Source organism: Artibeus jamaicensis, unplaced genomic scaffold, assembly GCF_021234435.1.
Source record: "Artibeus jamaicensis isolate MK-2021 breed Jamaican fruit bat unplaced genomic scaffold, CSHL_Jam_final scaffold_1689, whole genome shotgun sequence".
Classification (NCBI taxonomy): Eukaryota; Metazoa; Chordata; class Mammalia; order Chiroptera; family Phyllostomidae; genus Artibeus; species Artibeus jamaicensis.
Window position 1 is genome coordinate 15,333,615 of NW_026522029.1, and position 23,020 is coordinate 15,356,634.

The window sequence follows — 23,020 nt, forward strand, 5'->3', positions numbered from 1 at the left end:
GCCCTCGCCCCCGCCCTCGCCCCAACAGCCGCTGCTTTCTACCCTTTCGCGCCGCTACCGTCTCTATGCCTGTTCTTTGCAATACTCTTGGTTTCTCCGCAGAACTTCGTGTCAACCTTACTATGATATACATCGTTTGCCCAGTAAAAACTTTAGACTTGGGACTCTCAAACTGGCCTTCCTTTGGTTACTTTGAAAAGGCGCGCGCTACACGGGATTGGCCCAGTGACCACGCGAGACGAAAGGGGGAGCGTGGCCCCTTCCCGTCGGTCCAACCTTGATTTACGTTTAGATGGAACAGTGCCCGGTCAAATGGGGATTTCAGTCGGGGTTTCCCCACGGTGTGACCCACCCAGCGACCCGGCGCGGAGGGTCTCGGGAAGCGTTCTTTCGCGAGGCGGGGGTCTGCTCTCACGGACCCTGCGCTCGCGAGTCTATCGGTGTTCACACGCTGACACCTGCTGGCAGACTGAGGAGCTGCGCTTTAGGGTCAATTGAAAAGAGACGCCTGCCACACAGAAACCGAGAGACGAGCCCTTTTGATGACAATGTGGGTGGCTCTGAAAAGAGCCTTTGGTTTCGACTTGGAGTCGCTGCAGGCTTTTACTTGCCCTTGGCCTTGTGGTGGCTCTCGGTCTTCTTGGGCAGCAGCACGGCCTGGATGTTGGGCAGCACCCCACCCTGCGCGATGGTCACCTTGCCCAGCAGCTTGTTGAGCTCCTCGTCGTTGCGGATGGCCAACTGCAGGTGGCGCGGGATGATGCGCGTCTTCTTGTTGTCGCGCGCCGCGTTGCCCGCCAGCTCCAGGATCTCGGCCGTCAGGTACTCCAGCACGGCCGCCAGGTAGACGGGCGCGCCGGCCCCGACCCGCTCGGCGTAGTTGCCCTTGCGGAGCAGGCGGTGCACGCGGCCCACGGGGAACTGCAGCCCGGCCCGCGACGAGCGCGTCTTGGCCTTGGCGCGAGCCTTGCCGCCTTGCTTTCCGCGTCCAGACATGACTTCTTAAAGGAGAATCGGATGCCTCAGAGAGAAAAGTAAACTGGATGGAAGTAAGTGGGAAGCCAGGCAAGTATTTATACTAACTTGAGGTAGGCTTATGCAATTTTTTCAATGGCCAATGGGATCTTAGTTCCTGCCTTCCTAATTTACATATGCGGCTAGGAGGTTGGGTTTTTTTTTTTCTTGTTCCAAGGTAATTCGGTCTGATGAATCTGTACTTTCATATTCATAATCGAATCGATTTTTTTCTAATTTCTTTTCTCACGCACAATCCATCATTAATGATTGCCCTCGTGTCCTGACATTTGGTCACTGGTCCTTTTCTGAGACTGTGACTCCTGATCTTGGAAAGAAGTCTTCTTTCTAAATAGATTTAGATCACAATTTCTAAATAGATCACATTTAAGAGATGCTTGTACGCCAGGCGTTCTCTTAGGTTTTTAGAGGTCAGAAAGTAGGGAGACAGGAAGAACATTCCTTTCGGTCTCTCAATTCATCTTACACTATTTGAACAGTGAAAAATGAAAGGAGGAACTGGATGGTCCTGTGCCTGACCTAAGACAGCAAGCCCATCTCCATTTCATTCACAGTTCCTGTCCGAGGCTTTCAGGGATCACCCTGAAGGTATGTGGCCTGAGTAATGTCATTGTAGAGGCTGAAACAGAGAGACCCAGATTGGTTATTCCCTGTGGTAAAGGTCACACTGAGTTACTGAGACCACGGACTCTGAACTCCTGGCTGGAAAGGCCTCTGCTATCATTTTCCTCCTCCATCCCACCCTCTTCGTTTCCCACGTGGGCACAACACACAGGATGCTGGTGGTTTCAGAATATCCCATCATGCTCCAAACCCTGGTGCACCTCTATGGTTAGAAGGCAGGAAACACTGAAATAAACGTCCTTTGTTTGAACCACCTAGTCTATAATATTTTGTTATAGTGGTCTGGATATACCATAAAAGGTTTTTTTTTCTTTTAAAATGTGAAGGCGAAGTAGAAATGGGCAGTTCCCTACTTCCCTGCAATGAGATGCAGTCATGAAAATTATGACTGGAACCTCTCTTTATTAATCTTACAGGAAAACAAAAAGGTGACCTCACTCATACAACCTGTTATGTATAGATTTCCACAGGTAAATTTCTGGAAAATTCGTGACCTAAATATCCTGGCTGACGGAATTAAAATTTTCTTATTAAAATGACTTGTAGTGGGCATTATTTTATTTAAAGATTTCATTTATTTATTTTTGGGCAGAGGGGGAAAGGAGAAAGAGGGAGAGAAGCACCGATCGATGTGCCAGAGATGCACAGATCTGTTGTCCCTGGCACGCCCACTGCTAAGGACTTGGCTGGCAACCCAGGAATGTTCTCTGACTGGGAATCAAACCAGCGACCTTTGCGTTTGCAGGCTGGCACTCAGTCTGAAACTGGAAAAGACACTGGAGGTCATGTTGTCTGTCACGTGCCAAACCCAATAAGCAGAGACACGGATTGAATCTTTATGGGCGCTTTATTGAGACAGCCGGTGATCTGAGTAGACAGTGAGTTTGCAACCCTAACAGAATTGTCTTACATTTTCTTTTCAGGCCGATGTTTTCATAACAGGTAATAAACAAAGGAGTGCTGAGGGGTTTTGAAATCTAGGGAGAATTAGGTGAAAGAAACTGTACCATTCTCATCCTGGGCAGTTAGCTGTTCCCGGGACAGGTGGTGTCTGTCCCTCCCTGGAACACAGTGCGCAGATACTTGACCCTGGCCTTAATCTTCAGCGGTGCCCCAGGAGGTCGGTTGTCTCATCCCTGAGCCAGGATGGGCCTTATCTGTAGTTTCTAAAACAATAGCTTTAACATATGCATTACTTACTAGGCTTATAGCAATTTACCTTAAACTAAAATTTTCTGACTCTTGCGTCCTCTATCAAATCCACTGAGCCACACCAGCCAGGGCTATAGTAGATATTATTTTTAAGTAAGGGGCAGGCTAGATTTTTCTAGGAATCTGAAAAAACTCATTTAAATGCGTATATGACTGACTGAAATGGAAAAGACACAGAAAGCACATTGAAAGCTGCTGAAAGACACTGAAGAAGGAATTGAGAAGTTTGCACTCTCTCTTCTGCCAGGAATCAGGAGCCAGGGCAGCCCCTGGGTCCTAACTGTGCCTTCTCATTCATGAGCACCAGCAGTCTGTGGGCCTCGGGTTACCTGGCTTTCAGGTGACCTCTCTTTTTTAGAATTCTCAGTCTTCCTCCAAATTCAAAGTCTCCCTATATTCTGCCTCTGGTTTCACGCATCCACAACTCTGCCTTGATCAGCAGCTCTTTCCTCTGTCTCCAGAGCCAGTTCTTCCTGTCTTCTTATCATCTCTGTTGAATAGGGAAGAAGGCAAAAGTTTCTATGACTGGTCAGGAGAGCTAGGAATGTAGTGCAGATTATTTTTCTTTTGTTTTCTTTAACTCAGAGACAGTAGCTCCACAGAAAATTTGGGTGTTCTTCACGGTGTATAAACCCTTTTGTTAGATAGGATGAGGATCTCTAGGTCTGGTCAATTGTTACTAAATGGTATTCCTGCTAAATGTTAAAATGTTACACCAGTGTTTTGTAGACACAACATTGACCAGATGAGCTTGTTGAGAAAACGACCAGATAAGGTTAGACAACTGCAAAGAAGAAATCAACATGTAATTGAGCAAGCTGTGTGGCTAAGCCATGGCTGAGTCTGGAGACAAAGCTTTGGATGTGAATTCCTTGTCTCCTTTACTTGCTCCAAGTAAATACACCACCTGATGACACCTGTGTCTGCTTGATTACAGCACCAAAGCGGTGAATTCCTTGAGCTTGGTCTCACTTCCAGTACTTCTCTCAAGTTGATGGGTGCCCAAAGTTGATTCCTAATCAGAATCAACTGGGGAGATTTAAATTTTTTTCCCTGTCTTCTCACTACCTTCCAGTATAGGTTTTCAATGTACCACGGAGTCCAGGCATCATTTTTTTCCTCTTAATTCCTCGTTCATTTGTGAAACATCAGAACATATGGCAAACATTTCTAGCTGTGCGGTTCGGAGGCCAGGTTTTTCATTTGAGCTTGTCAATGAAGAGCGTAGTATGGGGTGAAATGTGAAATATTAGAAAGGAATGAGGGAGAGAGAGAAGGGTTGAAAGCAAGCAGACAGGCCGTTACAAATGACAAGATAGGGAGAAAATAATCCCCTTCTGGAAAGATCATTTTGCAGAGGATAAGAAATAATATTATTACCTAGACCTTCCTTTTTCAGAAGAACATCAGGGTCACTGGTTCTTACACTAGAGCATGAACTCACTATCAAACAATTTTTCCCGGGTGAGGATGGACTGGGGATGTCTTCTTACAGTGTAAACAACAATAATTACTGATTTTTAAGGCAGGTGTCTCTTTCACAACAATATTTTGCATATGCTGAGAAAAAAACCTGCTCATCCAGTCAGTGGCCCACTGACATGGTGTGGGCCATGGGAAAAATGAAATGTTAATTTTCTTTTGAAGCAATACTTTGAAAAAATTTTACTTTAAATTTTATGTTTCACCCAAAGACACTATTGTATATCAACCACGCAGCGCTCAACAACCGAAAGGAAATATTTTTCTTATGTGATAAGCAGTGAACAGCTGATATTTCTGCCCCCAAAGTAGACCCATGCCTCTGAGTCCTCTTCCTCAATCAACGTCCCTTACTGTCGGTTTAGGATTATTTTTGGAATCCCGAAGTCCTTGGGGGGAAAAAATGGTTTGCAGGGAAAACCCAGCACATCTTACTTTCCATCGCCCAGCCGCTGTGGGCCAAGAGGTGGAGCCAAATGAGGATGGGCGGGAAATTCAAATATTTGTCTCCTTAAAAGTTGGAAGCCAGCCTCCCGCCCTTTCTGCGGGCTTCCCAGAACGGTCAAAGCCCCAAGCATTGGAACCTGGGTTTCTGGGACGAAAGAACAACTCAAATGCATTTGAGATGGACTTTTACAATCTGTAAAAAAAATTCTAATCAGAAATTACAGCAAAGGGCACGAGGTATATATACCCCAGGGAAACAAGTGCCCCAGCCACGCGGGATTTTGCTGCTTGTTTCCCCAGTGCTCCAGGCCCAAGTAAGTTCAGGCTGCTAGAAGGAGCATAACCCTGCCTGCCCCTTGTGCTGCCCGGACCTCCCCTCCACCCCTGAAAAGAGAGGGATTACAATCCCTGGAGGGTCCCTACTAAGAAATCCTTTAAGTCTTAAGTGTTTTCTTACACCAATCTCCTCCATCAGAAACACGCAGGTGGGGAAATGGAAAGTAACCATTTGCAGATGCAGTCTAATGAACACCTCGAGGATAGGGGGACATAGGAAGCGGGGTAAAAATACATGTGAAGTAGCCGATTCTTGGGCACAGCACAACTGAGCCGAATTTCAGTTAAAACCAAGGAACACTGTAGATTGGAATCTGAGCTGAATTTATATCAACTATCACTTCATATAATCCAGGACCCAAACTAAATCAATAGAAGACATGTCTAGTTGGAGAACGTTTGGAAGTGTCAATTACAGCTTTTCTTTGACAAAGTGAGTGGCTCTGAAAAGAGCCTTTTAAGAGTGACACCGACTGAAATACTACTTGGAGCTGGTGTACTTGGTGACGGCCTTGGTGCCCTCGGACACCGCGTGCTTGGCCAGCTCCCCAGGCAGCAGCAGGCGCACGGCCGTCTGGATCTCCCGGGACGTGATGGTCGAGCGCTTGTTGTAATGCGCCAGGCGCGACGCCTCGCCCGCGATGCGCTCGAAGATGTCGTTCACGAAGGAGTTCATGATGCCCATGGCCTTGGACGAGATGCCCGTGTCCGGGTGCACCTGCTTGAGCACCTTGTACACGTACACCGAGTAGCTCTCCTTGCGGCTGCGCTTGCGCTTCTTGCCGTCCTTCTTCTGCGCCTTAGTAATGGCCTTTTTAGAACCTTTCTTAGGAGCTGGAGCAGCTTTGAAGGGTTCAGGCATTATTTCTCCCGCTAACTGTAAAGCTACTCAACACAACCTCTTCAGTAAAGGTTAGAACGGAGAACTGAACTCTCATTAGTTTATATATATATGTTTCGTTATGTAAATAAGGACTGCAGAATTGTCCCTTCTGATTGGCTAATCACTATGTGATCGCAGGCAAGTACTCTATGCAAATTAGGAATTCACAATTCATCTTTCTATTGGTTAAAATACAACCTACCCAATCAAATGGCCCGATGGTATATCTTAACGGTATTTATAAGAACATTTCTACGCCTCACGAAATACACATTACTACTTGCGATTTTGAGAGCTCAATCGGCACAGGTTACTATGTCTGGACGCGGAAAGCAAGGTGGCAAGGCTCGCGCCAAGGCCAAGACGCGCTCGTCGCGGGCCGGGCTGCAATTCCCCGTGGGCCGCGTGCACCGCCTGCTCCGCAAGGGCAACTACGCCGAGCGGGTCGGGGCCGGCGCGCCCGTCTACCTGGCGGCCGTGCTGGAGTACCTGACGGCCGAGATCCTGGAGCTGGCGGGCAACGCGGCGCGCGACAACAAGAAGACGCGCATCATCCCGCGCCACCTGCAGCTGGCCATCCGCAACGACGAGGAGCTCAACAAGCTGCTGGGCAAGGTGACCATCGCGCAGGGCGGCGTGCTGCCCAACATCCAGGCCGTGCTGCTGCCCAAGAAGACCGAGAGCCACCACAAGGCCAAGGGCAAGTAAAAGCCTGCAGCGACTCCAACAAGTCGAAACCAAAGGCTCTTTTCAGAGCCACCCACATTGTCACTAAAAGGGCTGGTCTCTCGGTTTCTGTGTGGCAGGCGCCTCTTTCAAGTGACCCTACCACGCAGCTCCTCAGTCTGCCAGCAGGTGTCAGCGTGTGAACACCGGTAGACGCGCGAGCGCAGCGTCCGTGAGAGCAGACCCCCGCCTCGCGAAAGACAACGCTTCCCGAGACCCTCCGCGCCGGGTCGCTGGGTGGGTCACACCGTGGGGAAACCCCGACTGAAATCCCCATTTGACCGGGCACTGTTCCATCTAAACGTAAATCAAGGTGGGGCCGACAGGGGAAGGGGCCACGCTCCCCCTTTCGTCTCGCGTGGTCACTGGGCCAATCCCGTGTAGCGCGCGCCTTTTCAAAGTAACCAAAGGAAGGCCAGTTTGAGAGTCCCAAGTCTAAAGTTTTTACTGGGCAAACGATGTATATCATAGTAAGGTTGACACGAAGTTCTGCGGAGAAACCAAAAGAGTTGTAAAGAAAAGGCATAGAGACGGTAGCGGCGCGAAAGGGTAGAAAGCAGCGGCTGTTGGGGCGAGGGCGGGGGCGAGGGCGGGGCGGGAGAAGTTAGTTTCCGGTGTCAACGCCCGGGAGGTTCCCCTGTACGAGAAAATGGCGGCCGCCTCCAATAACTTCACTGCGAAGCTTGATGGGCAGATGTGTGGTCCAATCAGCGCTGGCCGCGCCTTATATATATCGGGCGCAGGGGTTTGCTCGTGCTGTTTTTGCAGTTGAGCGCTCTTGGTGTGTAGTTATGGCTCGTACTAAGCAGACGGCGCGCAAGTCCACGGGCGGGAAGGCCCCTCGCAAACAGCTGGCCACCAAGGCGGCCCGCAAGAGCGCGCCGGCCACCGGCGGCGTCAAGAAGCCGCACCGCTACCGCCCGGGCACGGTGGCCCTGCGCGAGATCCGCCGTTACCAGAAGTCCACCGAGCTGCTGATCCGCAAGCTGCCCTTCCAGCGCCTGGTGCGCGAGATCGCGCAGGACTTCAAGACCGACCTGCGCTTCCAGAGCTCGGCCGTCATGGCGCTGCAGGAGGCGTGCGAGGCCTACCTGGTGGGCCTGTTCGAGGACACCAACCTGTGCGCCATCCACGCCAAGCGCGTCACCATCATGCCCAAGGACATCCAGCTTGCGCGCCGCATCCGTGGGGAGCGGGCATAAGCTGTCCTCAGCGTGTGGTGACCTTGAACCCAAAGGCTCTTTTCAGAGCCAACCACAGGTTCACTGAAAAAGGGTTGTAGTACGGGTCAATTTATTCGTTGCTAAAAAGGAATTGTGAAACTTAAACTTGAAGGGTTAATATCAAGACAGTAGTTATATATTAACATACCGCCGTGAAACTTCTAAAGTTGCATTAGACATGTTGGAAGTTTGCATTGTCATTACTTAGTGGCTCATACAAATTCTGTCTAGAATAGGAGAGCTAAGCCACCAGGTTTTCAGTTCAAGGTATTTCCTCAGATACAGCTTTGTCGGAGATGAGTGTTCCCTGTGTTATTCCCCTCCAGTTATAAGGCCTGATTACTGAGTGTCCTTAATTGTATGGGGACTCGACCATACTTCTGGCCCTACAGTTAAATACCGATCTATCTGAAGTAAGTTTGTAGCTCAGGTGATGGAAATTGGCCTTAGTATTCACCACCTAGACAGAGATCCAATAAAGACGTTTATGTAGCAGGGAAAATAAAACTTCCTTATCACAACCCAAAATTCAATAAGATTTAAGATGCTGAAGTTGTTGTCATAAGAAATTTCCAAACTTAGAGATACATTTTATTGGCTGCCAAAACTGGCAATATGTCCCAGGGGATCAAGACCTGAAAGGATCTGGAGGATAGTTTTGCAATTTCCTGTACTCGTTTGAAAAGGAATATTACAAGGAGGTAGAAGAGAGCGGGGCGGGGATCGAGGTACCAGACAGTTAAATTTTTGCTTGGTGACTGCTTTGGAAGGAGGGGTCTGTAGGAGTGTCAAAGGTGTGGGAAGTAGATGCACAAAGCATTGAACAGCACTTGCTTAAGGTGAAGCCAGGAGTTCAAACCCCTCAGAATATATTTGTTTATCATATATATACATGTTTGTTTGTATGTAGCACCCTGTTAACCATCACACAAACTGCATAGCGTGAGGCCTGTTAGACTTCTGGGAGAAATACATTAGGAAGAGTTACAGCACACAAGGGTCGAGTGTCACAAGTACAGTGAAGATAACCTAGTCATATGCACTGTTAAGATACTTTGCAGCCCTGGCTGGCGTAGCACAGTGGATTGAACGCGGGCCTGCGAACCAGAGTATTGCGGTTTGATTCCCAGTCAGGGCACATGCCTGGGTTGCAGGCCAGTTCCCGGCAGGGGACGCATGAGAGGCAACCACACATTGATGTTTCTCTCCCACTCTTTCTCCTTCCCTTCCCCTCAATCTAAAAATAAATAAAGAAAATATTTTTAAAAAAAAGATACTTTGCAGCTACAAAGTGAACAAGTAAGTGAAACTGAGGGTTTTGATTTAATGTGTAATATTGGGTTAGTATGTAGCTCTAGACCTCTGTTGGTTTCTTCCCAGCATGCCCCTGAGCCTGGGCCCTTCCCCCAACTCTCTGAGGCAGGCAGAGAAGATACCCAGGCCCTGACTTTGGGCCACGGGGCGTGGGTTTCTGTTAAACAAAAACAAACAGTGCGGCCTGAATTGTGTTTCAGTTTCTGAGCCCTGGAGCTGAATGACCCTCCCTGGCCACATCCACATGAAACCAGGCTGAAAGACCCCCAACTGACCTCAAGACCTGAAGTAACGATTTTCTGCCCTTCTGTCACTCCTAACCAGTCACCAAAACCCATGACCCCAAATCTCTTTCCCATGATGACTCGAGAATTGTGTTCTGTAAAACCCTTGTGTGTGAACTGTTGAGGAGTTGGGTTGTTTTCCAGAGCAAGCTGCCAGCTCCCCTGCGTAGTTCCTGGTCCTTCCATGCACCATGGCATCTGCACCAACTGGCTGTCTCAGCACCAGTGGGCGAGCTCTTTGCAGGGTTACAAAAGCAAAGATGAGCCTTTCAATTGAAGACTTTGATGCCTGGTGTGTGACTGCCCACTACATACTACCTGCTCACAGTGGAAATTTGTGATTTATTACAGCACCTGTTTTCACCCACAAAGGGTCGAAAAGTGTAGAGCTTCTGTCTTTTACCCATGCTCCCTTTCAATAAATAAAAATATATCGATTTATGTTTTTATGATTCCAAATATAATATAGTACAGAGATCAAGATTTTCTGAGGCCTAAAGCTTCGTGACTAAAAAAAACTACCACATTCAACTAAATACAAAACTAGGTAGTGAACATTAATTTTTAGTGGGAAAAGATATCAACTGTGGATGAAAAAAGGTTCTATCGAAATTAACCTCACAGGGTGATCTGATGGTATTTTGGACATATTGGGTTTAATACATTATATCTTTAAATGGATTTCATGTTTCTTTGCTCCTTAGTGATGTGGCTATGAACGTTCCCCGTTCACTCTTTATAGGTTCATTTGCTCAGGTATAGATTCCTTCAGTTACTGGATGTCTCCTCTGTCCATGTCAGGGATTACGGGCTCTCCAGCACTCCAGAATATCAGGGTGCCATTTCCCACAGCAACAAAGAAGATGAAATAACTGGGAATGATGGTAATAGGAAATGGGAAGAGATGTATTGGGAGAAAAGTAGAACATATTTGAACAATGGGAAAATATAAAATGTTCTTGAATACTAAAACTCATCTCCTGAGTTTTATTGATAAAGATAACAATCCCAGTATGACTACCGATAGGGTGCTGACTCTATCTCTGAGTGGGTGTGGGGAGAGGATCCCAAAGTACATAAAAAAAAAAAAAAAAAGCAAAGTAATCCAAAAATAAAATAACCAGAGAATTTTGGAAAGAAATAATGAGAGTGAATTAGCTGTGTCAGCTACTAAAGTCATATCAGAACACCCCAGTTTAGTGAACATCCCATTACTATTTGCATCTCTACTGTGGAGGTCATAATTCTCAGCACCAAAGACAGCTATGAACAGTACTAAAAACACAGATACTTGAAACAGTGAAATATATGTAAAAACAGTACTTTATGTATGTATAGACTACATATATATTTAAGCAGTACTTCAAACAGTGATTTATGTATATAATTTTTTAAAAGTTTTTTAAAAAGTGTGATCTCGAACCTTAGGAATGGCCAAAAAGATCAGAGGAACAAAATAGAAAACCAAGAATTGGTCCATTTATCCGTACAATTTAGTCTGTGATAAAGGCAATAAAGGTGTCATCTCCAGTGCGGGTGGAGGGAGGGAAGGTAGAACTGGAAGAGGAAGGAAATGGCCTTGGGGGGAAATTATCTACATATATATGTAAAATTTAACATGTAACATGCATATATTCATAAAACAAGCATTATTCACATATACTAAAATACGGAGAGCTCAAGGGAAAGGCTTATTCTTACAAAAACAACCTAGATTATGATGTCAGTACAGCTGGGCGGGGCAGGACAGGGCGGGGCAGGGCGGCTGAACTCAGAGGTCACCAGCACTAATACGGAATTAACTCATCAACGCTGTATCGGGGGCCATAGGTGAACAGCTGAGCTGCAGGCCCCCCAAACCCGTTTCTGGAACGTGTCTCGAGAAAATCTGCACTCAGTGTAGTAAGAAGAGGCCTCTAGACTTCCTCAGGAAGAAACGCCGTAAATACAAAAAAATCCACAGATGACAATGTCAGTGACGATAAAGCTGTTACTGCTATCACCCCCACTCCTGGACACAGATCCGATAGATTGCCAATAGTTTTCCTCATCCCCGTAAAAACATTTGGATTGCACACACATAAAAGAAAGGCTTCTAAAAGCACCAGTTTTTAGATGTCTGTCTATCAGGAGGGGCCACGGCCGAGTGGCTCTATTGGAGCGCTGTCCGGTGCACCAAAAAGGTTGCAAGTTCGGTCCCCAATATGGGGGTGATCGACGTTCCTCCTCTGTCTCTGCATCCCTCTGTAAAATTAACGTATCCTTGGGTGGATTTAAAGAAATAAACGGGGAACCGCCAGTCTGGCCAAGATGGCGACGAAAAGTTGTTTTTGATGCGCTCAGATCAGTCACACCAATGTCCAAAATTGCAGGGTGCGAGGGACAGAAACACCGCGGTGCAACCGAGCCCTGGGTGGCAGCCTTTCCTCAAGTGCGCTTTTTTGTCGCCAAATGCAAACAGTAATTAGAACACACGAAAAGGCGCCCGCGTCTCCTTTTCAAGGGCTGAACGCCACCAGCGCGCCGGGACACACCAACCTGACTTTGGAAAACTTGTTCCGTGTCCCCATGAGACATTCATTTCTACTTCTGGCAGAACGAGCAAACTCAGCCTAATAGAAAAGAAAACCTGAGACAGGACCGGCCGCTGCCCAATTAAATCTAGGATGGAAATAAAGCTTAGAGTAATTAACCAACCCGGGAGCAGGCGGGACTTTTGACTTTCTGGGCCAAGACACTGGCTGGTAATACCGAGCAGTTGTCCTGTCCCCAGGCGTGGGGTGGGGCCGCCGGGAACGTTTCCGCACAGCTGACACCAAGCGGAGCCAGCACGGGACCAACTGTCAGGAGGGTCCCAGAAGTCACTTCACAGCGGTGCCCTCTCCAACGCCCAATACCCTCTTCCGGGAGGCTTCTGCAGCCATCTCAGCGACACTAGAGAAGTAAGAAAGGCAAGAAAAAAAGGGGGGCGGGGCCCGTAGGGCAAGAGTGCGCAGCTCTCTTGGTGAGATCAGTGGTGGCTCTGAAAAGAGCCTTTTTGGGTTTTAGAAGCAGAGCGACCTACTTCTTCTTGGGTGCAGCCTTCTTAGGCTTCGCAACCTTGGGCTTGGCGGCCTTGGGCTTCACAGCCTTGGCTGCACTCTTGGCGACCTTCTTGGGCTTGGCAGCCTTCGCTTTCTTTGGACTCTTGGCTACTTTTTTGGCCACAGTAGCCGCCGCCGGCTTCTTCGCCTTCTTCGGGGTCTTCTTGGCGCTCTTCTTGGGGGTGGCGGACCCCGCGGCCTTTTTGGGTTTCTTGGCCGCCCCAGCAGCCTTCTTGGGCTTGGCCGCGCCCGCCTTCTTGGCCTTGGGCTTGACCTCGCCGGAGGCCGCCTTCTTGTTGAGCTTGAAGGAGCCCGAAGCGCCGGTGCCCTTGGTCTGCACCAAGGTACCCTTGCTTACCAGGCTCTTGAGGCCCAGCTTGATGCGGCTGTTGTTCTTCTCCACGTCGTAGCCCGCGGCCGCCAGCGCCTTCTTGAGCGCGGCCAGCGACACGCCGCTGCGCTCCTTAGAAGCAGCCACAGCCTTGGTGATGAGTTCGGACACCGGTGGCCCGGACGCCTTGCGGCGCACCCCTGCAGACTTCTTGGCCGCCTTCTTCTTCACCGGGGCCTTCTCCGCAGGGGGCGCGACAGCGGGGGCGGCAGGAACGGTCTCCGACATGCTGGCGATCTGGAACTTGGAAACAAGTGGCAAAGCGCCGATGAATCGGCGCGGGCCGCCGCTGTATATATAGAGCGCAGGCGCGCGCTGATTGGTGCTCCCGCCGCCCTCCTGGCTGGCAGGCTTCGAGCCGCCGCGGTGCGCCCAAGTTGTGTTTGTTCCACTTCACAAAAGGGGGAAAATATTAAAATGCCCCGCACCAAATCACTCAGTTTTGGTCGGGGAAGAATCCGAGAAGCCTCAGGATTCGTGCTCTACAAGATTTTTTCCCGTAACTGCAAGGACACCGCGTCCAGGCGTCCCCAAATCCCCCAACTCCGAGGGAAGTCCAGGGCAGTCGGAGACCACTTTCTGTTTTTCTTCTAAATTACCTGTTCGCTCCTTTGCCCCTGAAAGTTCTTTTTCTCAGGGGTGGTTGGGCACATGTTTACCTTCTTTTGGGGACAAAAACCGAGTTCTTTCCACTTACATTTTCACGGTAATTCTGTTTCTTCGCAAGGGAAGTAACACAGGTCCTCTGTGAATTCTGCATGCAGACCCACAGGAGCGGGGGACTGGGACGAGGTTCTGGACCAGCCCGAAGCAGTCAGGGAGATATGGGAGGGGGCTCATGAGTTTCGGAGGGGTCCCGGGTGGTGGCAGGGGATAGACTTAAATTTCTGATTTGAAGACATTGAAACTCTTTATCAATCCTTTTCACAGATGGGGGCGGGGCACACGCTTCACTTTCCAAAGGCGAGAATTTGGGCTGTTTTTAAAAAGCTCTCAGGTTCCCCTCTGGGTTGTGCAAGCAGGGGGTCTGGCCCTGAAGAATGGGGATAATAAGGAAAGAAAGGAGACCCACTAAGCCTACAAACTACCCCCAATAGACTTGGCAGCGGGGGACAAGTAGATAATCCGTTTTCAGGGAAAACCTGCCTTTATTTATTTTTTCCTGCTGCAGTTAGGAGATGACGTTCAGTACGTGAAAATTCCAGGTTTCTTCCAGTCACAATATATAACACGTGTTGTGATATACAGGGAACTCAAAATGGGAACTCAAAGATGCAGATGGAAATAAAGCTGTCTTTAATAAGAGACACTCGGACCTGTCAGATGAACTACAGTTTGGAGACAGAAGTAAAAGTGGATGACAAAGCTGAGAACAAATACAGGAAAAGTACTAGAATATATAAATTATTATAACAGTTTTTATCGATGAGTTCATGTCTTTTCATCCCTCTGAAAGCTGACCTTATATGTGTTCTATTGTAAAATTTGATTTACCACTTTAAGTTTTGTTACTTCAGACGTTGCCCTTTGGCTCAAAGCAATTGCAACTTATTCTTGAAAGAAAAGGCTAAGGAAATGTTCTGCTTATATATTTAATACAACCACTTTATATTTAGCACAAAGGAAGTACTACAACACACTGGAGATTCCTGTTTAACAAACACATGTCTGCATGGAAATACACATCAAAGGTGCCAGGCCTAGACTGTGGTGGTCAGGAGTGTGAGGCCAAGCATCTCAGGGTACGGGCGGTTTGTACTAAATGCTGTTCTTTCTAAACGTTAGCACATACCACAGTGTTTTTGCAGACACGGCTGCAGCCTGATGAAGTTGCCCACTGCAAAGAAGTCAAGTGCATTGAACCAAACCTGGATAAGTGTAGCCAACTGCAAAGAAGAAATCGACATGAATTGTTGGCTGTGGAGGCTTTCACTGGGCATGTGCCCAGCAGAGGACTTTCTCCTGCTGTTTTTTTAAAAATATTTTCTTTCTTTCTTTCTTTTATTTTTAGAGAGAGGAGAAGGGAAGGAGAAAGGGAGAGAAACATCAATGTGTGGTTGCCTCTCACGTGGCCCCCAGTGGGGGCTGGGCAGACAACCCAGGCATGTGCCCTGACTGGGAATCGAAACGTGACCCTTTGGTTCGCAGCCCGCACTCAATCCACTGAGCTACACCAGTCAGGGCTTTCTTTCTCCTGCTGTTCTTATTCCTCTCCGGTGAGGATCCTTTCAGCCTGCCTCGGGGGGTTGGGTGCCAAGGCCTGTGTGTGCCCTGGGGAGCCTGCGAAGCTGTAACTGCCTGTGAAGCAGGCCCCGTACTGGGTTCAGCCTCCCAGCTGATCAGCTTGATGTCTCACCCTCTTTCCCCCCTTCCTTTATTAGTATCTAGCGACCAACGCTAACATAGTTGACCAAAGAGTGTCTGTGAGCCATGGTTAGAACTTTCTTCTAGGAGACAGAGCTTTGAAGATTATTCCTGGGCCTCCTTCACTTGCCGCAGTTAAAAATAAAACCTTTTTCTTCCAACAGGACTTGTGCACCTTTGGCTCAGACACCCAAGCAGTGAACGCACCGTGTTGCAGATTACGAGAGGGTTCACCCAGGTCAGTTCAGCGGCAGGTAGACACCAAGGCCCCTCACTTTAGACCAAGTATAACCACGTGTTTTCATGGAGTAACATTCGTTCAACATTTGAAAACTGTGTCTCCTGCGGATCAAACTTAAATCAAAGCAAAAGCATTTCACCGCGTCCTTCCCAGCAGTATTAGAAAATTGAGTTCACTTTGGGCTCGTCTGATGCTTGAAGACAACGCTGTATAATAAAGCAGAATGTAAGTCGTGGAAGTAATTAAAAATTTTCTAGCATCACGTTGAAAAAACTAAAAAGAAATAGGTACAACTCATTTTAATAATATATTTTATGTCACTTAATGTATACATTGAAACTATTAACAATTGAACTTGTAACCAATATCTTAACAAAATAAGACAGTTTATATCCCTTCTTTTCACATGGTAGGTCTTCCAAGCGTGTGTGCCGACAGACACAGAGCATCGCGGTTCGGACCTTCCTCGTGACAAGTGACAAGTGACAAGTGCACAGAGGTCCAGTCTGGCCAATCACTCCCCAGCACTGCTTCAGCCAAGGTTGACTTTCACCTCGTATTGACTTCTTGAGGCGCAGAGGATGTAAAAGTGGAACTTTCACTTGCAGAACATCGATAGGTTCGTAAGGGTTTGGTCCAGCAGAGATGCAAATGAGTTCTTTCCAGTAGAAAAGATAACCCTGCGCTACCATCCTAGCGACTAATAGGACAGGAAGCAACTTTGTAGCGACTAATAGGACAGGAAGCAACTTTGTAGCGACTAATAGGACAGGAAGCAACTTTGTATCCAATTTTCCAGGCTCCTCTCATTCTTTCTTCATGTGATGGAGTATGTACTCCATTCCCTTGTCTCCTGCTGACACTCACTGAGGACATAACTGCCCTGTGACCCAAGCAAGCGCTGGCCATGGGCAAATATTTGCACGAGAGTCATGTTTGAACTTGAAAACTGTAGTTTGACACTCAGTTTGTCAGACTCTTTGGAACCTGTTCTGAAAACTGGAAGAGACAAAACTTGTTCACCGTCAACCTGAGAGCGACCGGCGACCTGACAGATGTCTCGCAGGATCTCAGCTTTGAAATAAGATTGAGCGCACCTATGATCAACAGCAGACCATGAACATTAGCTCCAAGGGGAAGCCCGGATTCAGGGGATGACCTTTCTGTTCAAAATCGATGCTCTTATGGAGGATGCAGTTAATATTGCAACGCAGTACATTGTGTATTCTCAATGCATACACATCCTGAATGACACCAGCTGGGTAATTTTATTTCATATCTTTCAGGTCTGGAAAGAGCTGGTGAAGAAAGTTGAACTACACAGAGCAGAACTTCGGCTCCAAAATGTACTGATGAGGCGACTTGGACTGCGGAGAGAGACTTGGACCACGGATGCACTCGGAGGGATGCAAAAAGAGAAAGGTGAGGCTGGGTGTGGGGGCCACGGCTGGATTTTCCTTCACGTCTTCTGTCTACCGTGACTGCTTTTGCAGCTAACCTGACACTAATAAACCCCGTGACAGGCCCCAACTGGGAATCATTAAAACCTTTTTTTCCTGGGTCACCCAGGGATGCGGCACATAACAGCAGCCACTGCACTGGCTTCCCTGGGGGCAGAGAACACGGCTGAGCAGGTGACGCAGAAGAGAGGAAAGAGAGAGAGGGGTTTGGGGGGGCTTGCTGTGTGGGACACCAGTTGCTCCGCTCACCAGGAGCTGAGTTCCCAGCCTTCCCCACTTCCTTTCCTCCACCGTGAATGGGAGTGAGGGTTCAACTAGGTCACCTGCGGATCGTTCCAGGGAACAGGCTGACCCCACAGAGTCCTGCTTGTTTATTCCCATTAGATTCCTGGCCCAAGAGCCCCTCCTGCTTTCGGTCTCAACCCCGAGAAAGGTGGTATTCTCCTGACATTACAGGGCTGGGCAACAGTAGGCCAAGTCCAAGTCCAACAAGCCAGTTCACTCTTTCCAGGGATGCGCACTTCCCCTGGCTGTCTCTGAAAGGTCATAGGACCTACCAACCATTTTAACCAAGTCTACAAGAAGAGATAAAGCCAGCCTGACAGGAAGGGCTGTGTGTGTGTGTGTGTGTGTGTGTTGGGTGTGGTAGGTGAGCACATAATGTGGGACTGTCACTGTCACTCAGAATCTACCCCATGTTGCTATGCTTGGGTCTCCCTCCTTGCCCCGTCCTCCGTGGTAAGCTCATGGTGACCTTCACAGGGTCACCCAGGCCCAGCCTCCTGTGTCCCAGGTGTGTGCACACTTTCACCGTCCAGCAGGTGAGGCTGTCAGTGTGTAAGGGGGACAAGGCGCTCGGGACCCCTTTCTTATTCCTTCAGTTTGTTTACTGAAGAATTTCAGGTTGTGCTTCAGTGGATAAAAGGCTTCTTATACTTTTCATGGTTAACAGTGTAGTACTTACAACAATTTCCTTTTAGTTTTGTAAAACAACCCAGGAAAAATGCAGAGGCGGCGTAGAGCATTGAAAGACCTGGCGGAGGAGCTGGAATGCCAGCTATAGCCCGTGGGACTAGTGGAATAATTACTCTGTGCCTGAGTTGTCTTGTCTATAAAGTGTCAACAGTAGTCCCTGGATCACAGGTTTTTATGAGAATTAATGACGATACAGTTCTGAGAAGGGGACCAGACATAATTAACTATAAAGGTGTTTACATCTTGCTGTTAGTCCCAAAGACCACTAGATGGCGCTCCAAGCCAACTAATGCTTCTTTTGGAAGCTGTGTTTCAGTTTCATAGCCTTCCTGTAATTATTAATTTGTTACTCCCTGAATCGGTTTTCTTTTTAATCTTCTTGAGTGAACAGAAATCACTATCCTCATTGGCCAGACAATGGCCCCGAGGCCACTGGAAGCCCTGAGACCGCAGTAAGTCCATAGATGAGCAAGAATATAAGAGGAACAAATTAAATGTTCTTTTGTTCTAAGTGGTGCAGAGAAATCAGGCTGACGTTCATTCATTTGTTGCACAAAGACTTAATCCGCGCTGCTCTGGGTTCAAGGAATGAGAGGACACAGGACAAGTCTGCCCTCCTTGTGGGGTTACAGGCCAGGGAGGGCAGACTTGTCCTGTGTCCTCAGGAGGTCTGTGAAAAAGTAGGGTGCTGTCATAGACATAGTCTTAAAATACATGATTTCTTTTCCTTTCTACAGCGAAATGGCCACCGTGGAAGGAAGGCTGACGCCAGAAAAAACTGTGCAAAAACAGGAACGCTGAGACCTGCTCTGGCCTAACAGGGACCAGACTGAGAGATTCCTGGTTTAGGTGTATCCGTTGTGATGATAACGACAGTAATAATAAACCTGCTAACCACCAGGTACTGAAAAATAAAAATAAACACTATGTACTAACAAGGATTAAACGATTTAAAGGGTGTGTGCCTTTGCAAGGTGTGTCAGGTCGGCCCTGCACCCTGATTGGCAGGCTCACGTGACGCCCGCACGTGGCCGCACCCACGTGCAGATGGTCGAAGAGGCCGAGCCGAGAGGCCCGCCCCTCCCCCCTTGTTTTCGTGAACTTGCAAAACAGAAATCCTTTAACTAATTAAATGAAAACGACCCAGGTGCTAACTAGTCATTGTAAAGGGATTTTAGGTGAGGAACCTAATTTTTTTAAGCACTGAATTTTAGCCTTTAAACTTTCCAAGGCTACTCGCATTGATCTATTAAATTAGATCCGCTCCGGCCTCACCCTTGCCCACCTGGAGGCGGTCCCAGAGGAGGATGCTCTTTGCTCACTTGGCCACTAGATGACGAGCAAATTAAAACCACCCAGGGTCCCGCTGCCGCTGGTGCGCAGGGTGCCCAGCCAAGCCATCAATCATTAACTTTGGGTTGACCTTGTATTACTCAGGAGATTTCAAAGCTCGTTTCTCCACAGATTTTGAGAGAAAGAAATGATTAGTACAATTGATGAAGCCGTGATGCTGGAATCAGGGCGCAGAGTAGTCAGACAGAGGCTGGCTCCCAGGGCCTTGGGGAAAAGTACTCTCTACTCTCCATAAAGATAAAGTGTTAGGGGGACAAGAAGCTCACTTTGGATACTTCATGAAATCCACCAAAACAGTTAGTAAACTGGAGCCGTACAGATAACAACCCTGAGCTGTCTGTGACTTAGGGTGAAGGGGGAACCCTGGGAAGGCTAAAATGCAAACGCCGCGTCTGCCAGTACAGTGTAGAAATGAGTCCGGAGGAGGAAGGGGGACCGGAAAATGTCTCACGGGGAAGCTCCCTCAGTGTGTGTGTCTCACCTGTGGGCGGCCATTAAGCATTAGAAACCGGAGATGAAGAGAGATTGCTCAAGTTTTATCTTTATATTATCATTAATAGTGAGGTAACCTGACATAGGCAACCGGTGACATGATACTGCCTCTGCCATGTCACTGATAATGTCATCATCATCATTATTATATTAGTGACGATAAACATGGCCAGCCTTGACTGCATGTCAAGCACTGTATAGAAGCCTTCGTGTGTCAATTTCCGATTTTTTAATTGATTCTAAGTATCGTTTCATAAAGTGGCTGGTATTATCTCCTGTTTCCAAGTGAGAAACTTGAGACTTAGAGCGCCCGTGTCTCTGTGATACAAACCGCCTTGCAGGCTCTGATCCCTGAGCCGTTACAGCCCAGACAGGCACTCACTCATCCGCAACGAGTTTCCATACGGCAGGTTCCGAACACCGAGCGGCGAACGTGAGCGAACGTGAGAATGGACTCTGTCGCTTTTCTGGTCACAATGACAAGGGCATATGGACACTTTTTGAGGGAAGATAATAAATGTCGACATTTTCCCCTTAAGGTTCCTCAGGCTGAGAGAGCTGACAGGTAACAATTTACAAAGTTGCCATTGTTCTGGCCTCGAAGAACTGGTGCCCCCACAGTGGTGTGTGTGGGTCAGACAGCACCTGCCCCGAGGCGTGTGACTGCACTCAGAGCTTGCCATCCGGTGGCTGGCAGGCCACACACGGCCCAGGACGGCTGCGAATGCCGCCCAACACAAAATCGTGCATGTACTTAAAACAATGAGGTTTTTTGTGATTACACGTGGCTATGTATTTAACGTGTGGCCCAAGACAACTCTTCTTCTTCCAGTGTGGCCCAGAGACGCCAAAAGGTTGGACGCCCCTGGATACTACCGTCTGTAATTGTTTGCTTCTCGTGTCTGTATCTGTGAACAGTCAGTGGTAAGAGGTCACTCCCATAAAATATCATTTGCGGATCAGAAACCATTGGCCACATTTAACAGATGGGCAGTTGGAGGTTCAGGAGGCGGGAGCGAGGCCACAGTGCAGGCGCAAAGCAAGCAGGACTTCGGACTCAGGTAACACGTGCACCACGCACTGGACTTGTCAAGAGGACTGGACACCTGGGGACCTTTTCCCTTCACCCACTGCTCCTGTTGGTTACAGACATGACAGAACTTCACTGACACTCGGTCACGTGACCCAGGTGCTCTGGGGACACACAGGCCCAGGAGGTCTTCAAGGGGGGTTGCGGTTGGCTTCACGATTGAATCTTCATCAATTCGCTCACTCGTTTAGTTCTTTATTCACTCCACACCCAAACACTAAGCACGTATATAATCTCCTAGCCAGAGTGCTGTCTGTGAAAAACAACTAATGGGAAACACATTACTAGGTAGACAGGGTTTTATCTCTGGAAAATGAGACTGCAGATGGCGTTTATTTCCCTCTTCTAGCTTGTCTGGTTTCCATTTCCCCTCATAAACGGGGATGGAGTTTGTAAGTCAACTCCTACACCGAGCGGTATGCAGACGATCCTTTGGCAAACAGGACACTGATACATTTTCCCAAAGTTGCCAGAAGTGTTGCTGAGCTGTGATTTGAGCTGCAGCTGCAGAGTTAAGACCCGCGATGGGCCAAACACATGACACTCCGATGGACAACGGTGGGCAAGGGTGGAAGCTGACTGGTGTGCACAACCCACAGGCCTCCCCCCGGATCAGACAAGAAACCTTCCCCCGGGTCCCCAAGCTCCACTGTGTGCATCAGAGCTGGTGGGGGCGGGGTGGGGGAGGTGGCTGTTAAAACAGATGAATAGGCCTCACTCCTACTCTTGCATTGCAGCAGGTTTGGGGTCTGCCTGGGAATTCGAGTTCGCCAGGTTCCCAGTGACTCTGTTGCCCCTGGTCCAAGAACCACAATTTGGGGATCCCAACTTTAAGAAATGCAACCCGCAGTGTTCCTTCAGTTTTCCACTGCTCCGCCCCACCCCTGTGTGCAAGCCCGAGGTTGCTAGGCATCCGGCACTAGCACCTGTAAGACTGTAAGAGCTCGCACCTGCAGCAACCGCCAGGCTCCCACTGAACTTCGCTGGGAGAATTCTCGTCTGCGGCGACATGAACTGCAACGTCCGCAGACCCCTTCCTGGAGCCCATGGAGCCAGGCCCTTCCGGAGGACCTGCCCGGACCCCAGTCCGCTTTGGGCATCCTGGCATCCTGGTAGGCACCGTCAGGCACCAAGTGGCTGTTCCTTGTTCCTCCTCGAGGTCACCTCTCTCCTCCTTAAAATATATACTACATAAAATAATAAAAATTCTGCCGTCCTTCCCCAACCAACAACATGGGTTTGAACTGTGCCTGTCAGTTGAACCACATTCAATTGAAAAAAAAAATCAGCATATAAGTTGGACCAGGGCAGTTGAGATGGGTGTTGTTCCAGGGTCAAGTGTATGTGAAATGTACAGAACCCGCAAGTCTGGAGAGACAGGAAGTAGATCTGTGATTGGCTGGGGGTGGGGAGGAGGGGGCAACCCCTATGGCTAAATGTTCAGGCTTCTCCGTGGAGAGAATAAAAATCCCAAAGTGGACTGTGGAGACGGTTACGCACATTCGTGAATGTACTTGGACCCGCTGAATTTTACACTGTGGGTGGAGGAGTGGTGTGGGGTGTAGATTATATCTCAATAACAAAGCTGTTACGGAGACGGAATAAAGAGAGCGATCAGCCCAGATGCGCTCATCGCCGACTTTCTGCCTCCGACCCACCCCGATTCCCTTATCCCCTGATTTCCAAGTTTGATTTTTTTCCTCCTTGGCTAGAATTTGCCTACGTGCAGAAGGCTTTGCTCACTGGATATATCAGGTCTTTAAAAGCTTTAGGACAATCAGATGTGTTGCATTTGTTACTATGGTTGGAAACGTGTAAGGCAGCATTTCCCAGACTTGGTCGTGTGTGCTTGGGGAGCAGGGCCTTTGAAATTCCAGATGCCCAGGTGGCACCCCCCGCGGATGAAATCAGTGTCTGAAGGCAAGAGCAGGGCATCCAGAAGTTTCACGTTTCTCCAGGCAACTCCAGAAATGTAAGTAACTTACGTGAATTGTAAAAGATGTCT

The 23,020-nt window shown here is 48.4% G+C and overlaps 5 protein-coding genes and 1 long non-coding RNA gene across 7 annotated transcripts; 3 read left to right on the top strand and 3 right to left on the bottom strand.

The window, feature by feature from the left end:
* Positions 1-103: 103 nt before the first annotated feature.
* LOC119054925 (histone H2A type 1) lies at positions 104-1,034 on the bottom strand. Its single transcript, XM_037152979.2, has one exon. The coding sequence runs from the start codon at positions 994-996 to the stop codon at positions 604-606; it is 393 nt and encodes a 130-aa protein (XP_037008874.1). The 5' UTR covers positions 997-1,034; the 3' UTR covers positions 104-603.
* Positions 1,035-5,602: 4,568 nt separating this feature from the next.
* LOC119054933 (histone H2B type 1-B-like) lies at positions 5,603-6,043 on the bottom strand. The gene has a single exon (XM_037152988.2). The coding sequence runs from the start codon at positions 5,996-5,998 to the stop codon at positions 5,618-5,620; it is 381 nt and encodes a 126-aa protein (XP_037008883.2). The 5' UTR covers positions 5,999-6,043; the 3' UTR covers positions 5,603-5,617.
* A 261-nt stretch (positions 6,044-6,304) lies between these two features.
* On the top strand, positions 6,305-6,856 carry LOC119054928 (histone H2A type 1). Its single transcript, XM_037152983.2, has one exon. The coding sequence runs from the start codon at positions 6,335-6,337 to the stop codon at positions 6,725-6,727; it is 393 nt and encodes a 130-aa protein (XP_037008878.2). The 5' UTR covers positions 6,305-6,334; the 3' UTR covers positions 6,728-6,856.
* Positions 6,857-7,380: 524 nt separating this feature from the next.
* On the top strand, positions 7,381-9,384 carry LOC119054922 (histone H3.1). The gene has a single exon (XM_053655954.1). It carries the CDS (start codon positions 7,432-7,434, stop codon positions 7,945-7,947), a length of 516 nt encoding a protein of 171 aa, XP_053511929.1. The 5' UTR covers positions 7,381-7,431; the 3' UTR covers positions 7,948-9,384.
* Positions 9,385-10,871: 1,487 nt separating this feature from the next.
* On the bottom strand, positions 10,872-13,296 carry LOC119054917 (histone H1.2). The gene has a single exon (XM_037152973.2). The coding sequence runs from the start codon at positions 13,266-13,268 to the stop codon at positions 12,627-12,629; it is 642 nt and encodes a 213-aa protein (XP_037008868.1). The 5' UTR covers positions 13,269-13,296; the 3' UTR covers positions 10,872-12,626.
* On the top strand, positions 12,240-22,497 carry LOC119054940 (uncharacterized). Of its 2 annotated transcripts, none has more exons than XR_005083602.2 (6): positions 12,240-12,508; positions 15,569-15,642; positions 16,059-16,264; positions 16,932-17,067; positions 18,818-18,981; positions 20,758-22,497. It is a non-coding gene; the product is annotated as an uncharacterized LOC119054940 (long non-coding RNA). The 2 variants fall into 2 exon arrangements; XR_008389850.1 differs by lacking the exon at positions 12,240-12,508 and adding an exon at positions 15,058-15,256.
* Positions 22,498-23,020: the final 523 nt, after the last annotated feature.